The sequence below is a fragment of the Amblyomma maculatum genome, chromosome 5 (genome assembly GCF_055883805.1).
Source record: "Amblyomma maculatum isolate TAMU_Amacu chromosome 5, ASM5588380v1, whole genome shotgun sequence".
NCBI classification, from domain to species: Eukaryota; Metazoa; Arthropoda; class Arachnida; order Ixodida; family Ixodidae; genus Amblyomma; species Amblyomma maculatum.
This window is the reverse complement of record NC_139348.1, coordinates 23,077,649-23,081,397: the sequence shown is the minus strand read 5'-3', so window position 1 is coordinate 23,081,397 and position 3,749 is coordinate 23,077,649. Positions and strand designations below refer to the sequence as shown.

Genomic DNA, 3,749 nt, shown 5'->3' with positions numbered 1-3,749 from the left:
CTACAGTATTCCTAGTAGCATTGATTATGCAGCCGAACGTATCGGTGTATTGGCTAAGCGGGCATACTGAGCTGCGTGTCAGCCAACATGGAACGCAGTGCAACGTTAGCAAGCCGAAAGTGTTTTTCAAGGCCCCTCTTTGGTGTGGTCGAAATGTGCGCGGAAGTAACGTCTTGATTTACAGTTTCGACTCATGATAATAAACACCGTACGCATTTACCAGCTTGGTGGATCTCCTTTATGTAGTTCGTACGATAGTACAGTACGAGTGGTTAGCATAATTGTTCGTGAGCTTACCCAACACGTTTTGTCTTTTTTTTTAACGGGGAAAGCCTGCGTCAATAACCTTTCGCGTTGTTTTCTGCATGAACTATACCTCGGCTGTTGTTTTTAGGTGCAGTTGCGGACATTGTCAAGTCCTCGACAATTTCAAGGAGCTCGAGTGTCTGTGCTGCCGCGAGATGGACCGTGTCGTCGCGGCTCATCCCGAAGGCTGCATCACGGAGCACCCGGAGTTCAGTCTTCTGTGTCTGAACACTGCCGTACTCCGCGTTGCGTACTTCGAGCTGCGTGCACAGGGGGCAGACATGAACGACGATATCCACAAGTGAGGTTCTGTGTTTGATGCTGCCTATACGCCATGCGCAGCGCTTATAGGGGCGCCACTGAAAGCCGCGTAGCGGCGGCCGTCGGAACCCGAGGCGGGCCTCATGCGGCAAGCGTGGCCGTGGTGCGCGCGTGCGATCTGCCGTTTGTGCGCGTTTCGCAGGCACTTCCGCGGTGACAGCGTGCGCAAGGGGATCGCCCTTTATAATAGTGGACATGTGTTCGATATCACGGCCGTCTGAAACTGCATCGCTTCCATGTGCATCAAGTGTCTCCTGCAGACTGGCGTCAACAAGGTTGGGTACGAAGTGTAGCTCATTTTGGGTACCCCGCTTTCATTACAACGCCACCCTAATTCGTTCATTCCTTGACCTATGAACCAATGTTCTTTCTTTGCTTCATGGTCCACACTTGCTTCGTTTACATGCAATAAATTGCTACAGCAAACTAGGTAGCGTCTTCGAAACTGCGAGCGGTTTCGTAGCGGTGTGCGACCGCAGGAAAAGCCAGTGAGCTAGGAAACCAGCATTTTGAGCATGAGATAAATAGCGCATATTGGGCTCTTGTAGCAAGAGTTCAAATTTTTCATGCTTGCGCTTTACCACTGCCTGTATGGCATAGATTTGACGTATTCCGTCGTCAAAAAGGCAGATCGTGTAGATAATTTCATGGGGGAGTGAGATATCAGCAGAGGCGATATCTGAAAAGCAGAATCACAGGTTAGCCAAGAGCATATCAGATTTAAATTTTATATCCTATTTTATTATTGTAATATCATCTTCATTTCATTTGTATCACGCTCGCGCCCAACTTCAGAATTACAGCGCGCTTTATAACAAGCTCTAGAACATTTAGATTGAATATCAAGTAACACAACATGTTATGTTTTCGTAATCTTGCCAGCCAACAGGAACACTAGCTCTGGTCTTCAAAGTAATTGCATGGCAAGTTTCAAAACGCATATCGGAGATTGTCTGTTCAATAACCTGCCGCAGCGGCTCACGCTACTGAGGAAGATCGAGTTATCAGGGCAGAAGTCGACCACGCCACCCGCGTTTAAGTGGAGGCGAAACGCAAAATGCAACCGTGTGTTGTGCGATGTCAATGCACGCTAAAGATTGTCTGGCTAAGCATTTAATAAATCTAATGCGTAATGTATATTCCCGGTAGCGGAGGCAGCCAAGTTTAAACAAGAAGTGTTCACGGAAGGTGCAATGACAAGCAGAAAACACTAAAAACATAGTTATCAATAGTTATCACTCAGCCCTGCCACACGGTAAATTTAATACCTTTTGGTTTGGTTTAGTTTGTGGGGTTTAACGTCCCAAAGCAACTCAAGGTATGAGAGACGCCGTAGTGGAGGACTCCGGAAATTTAGACCACGGGGGGTTCTTTAACGTGCACTGACATCGCACAGCACACGGGCGCCTTGCTTTTCGCCTCGATGGAAAAGCGGCCGCCGAGGCCGGGATTCGATCCCGCGTCGTCGGGAACAGTAGTCGAGCGCCGTAACCACTGCGCCACCCCGGCGGGCTTAATACCTTTTCTATGGAATGACGTTCGTTCAAAATGATATTTGTTTGCTGCTACATGAGAAAATATAATGACATTCGATGAAAACGACTTAGGTATCGGATGAGTTTGAGGTACTCATCCGAATGCGATCAACGAGGAAATGTTATCTCCACACCAGAGACTCGATGAGAAGATACACCCAAAATAAACTACAAACGTGCCACCTGCAATAAATGGTACTGTGCTCCTATAATTGAGCAGCTTGTCATGTTTCTGCAGTTGTCATGTCATGTTGTCATGCCAAATACCATCCCAAAAAAAAAATTGACTGGCACCCATCGCTGCCAGCCAATCCGTAGCCACCGCACCCAGCGCGGGCGCAACAGGTCTCTCCTGCTGCCGCGGTCCGTCGGCGCCGAGTCGCCGACACGGCGAATTTCTTTCGCCACCTTCAGAAAAGCATGTTCTGTTGATTATGAATAATAAGCGCTTAATTTGACGAAGGAATAAAAAAAATTACTATTTCCAAAGCGTTTCCAGCTACGGCTTTGATGCGAAACCCTAGCACGCGGCCAGAGCGCCGTCGTCGGCCGATTTCGCTGCAGCATGCAGCGTCGTATGGCGATATTCGAATGTTCTATAAAAGCGCCGTCGGAGAGTACACTAGATACCGCCTATTTTACATGTTTCTCTTGACACTTGCTTTAGTGCGCAAAGTGTACGCGTTGTTGAAACTCGTACGCGTTTCGCAGTCGAGCGCAGACGTGCGCACCTTCCGTGCCCTTTTGTAAACAACCGCCGCCGACATTGTCGCTGACTTCGTAATTGATAGTCCTAATCAACAGGTTGGTTAGAAGACAAGCAAGACAGGAACGTCAATTTAAAGGCTCCTTTCGTTTACAGCGCAGTGATCTTCGCAACATATTGAAGGTGCACCAACATTTGCATGTCAGTCGCAGTTACCATACTTTGGAAATGGCATTAGCTTTGGTCGTGTAGCAGCGCGTCGAAAAAATGACATTAACCTGAACATGTCATTCGGTGCGATTGCTTACTTTCTGCGTCGAAAAACCGCGGTTCACGGCCGCCGTCGTTCTCGTGAAGCATCACTGGAAACTGATACAAACGTGTTCCTGGCAAGGTTTGATGACTGTTCGAAGAACCAACTACGCAGCAATTCTTCCCGGACATTGCTAAAGATTGACAGCGGCGTTATATCAGTTGAACCACGACCAAAGACGAAAACGCGACGCGCGCGCATAGAGGCTGACATGAACAGCGCCCAACCGAGCCAGAACCACCGAGCCCGCCTACGCTTTGCGGCTTTGGCGACAGGCGGCGTTGTCGGCGTTTTGCGCATCGCCTATAGCCATGCCCCGAAGGTTTTACGCTGCGCCAGATTACGGGGAACTTGTTTATGTCACATGCTATAACACTTCAATTGGTGCTCATTTTTTGTTGTTTCCCAGAAGGTACCGCTACACAGCGTACCGCCAGTTTGTCCGTTGGCTTTGGCGTCGCCTGGGGAAAAGAAATCGTCTCGTCTTGCCAGCTTGTGTGGTGGCCAAGATAAGGGCATCATTTCCAACAGATGCACCAACGGGATTCCAGTATGCAGAATATTAAGA

At 48.7% G+C, this 3,749-nt stretch overlaps 1 protein-coding gene across 1 annotated transcript; it reads left to right on the top strand.

Annotated features, from left to right (window-relative positions):
• The first annotated feature begins 345 nt into the window (after nt 1-345).
• On the top strand, nt 346-3,749 carry LOC146187864 (uncharacterized). Its single transcript, XM_084604941.1, has 2 exons — nt 346-607; nt 3,591-3,749. Exons 1-2 carry the CDS (start codon nt 366-368, stop codon nt 3,745-3,747), a joined length of 399 nt encoding a protein of 132 aa, XP_084461067.1. The 5' UTR covers nt 346-365; the 3' UTR covers nt 3,748-3,749.

Coding starts and splice junctions, on each gene's coding strand:
- LOC146187864 (XM_084604941.1), top strand. CDS start 366: ATGAACTATACCTCGGCTGTTGTTTTTAGGTGCAGTTGCGGACATTGT. Junction 608..3,590: donor ATGAACGACGATATCCACAA/GTGAGGTTCTGT, acceptor GTTGTTTCCCAG/AAGGTACCGCTACACAGCGT.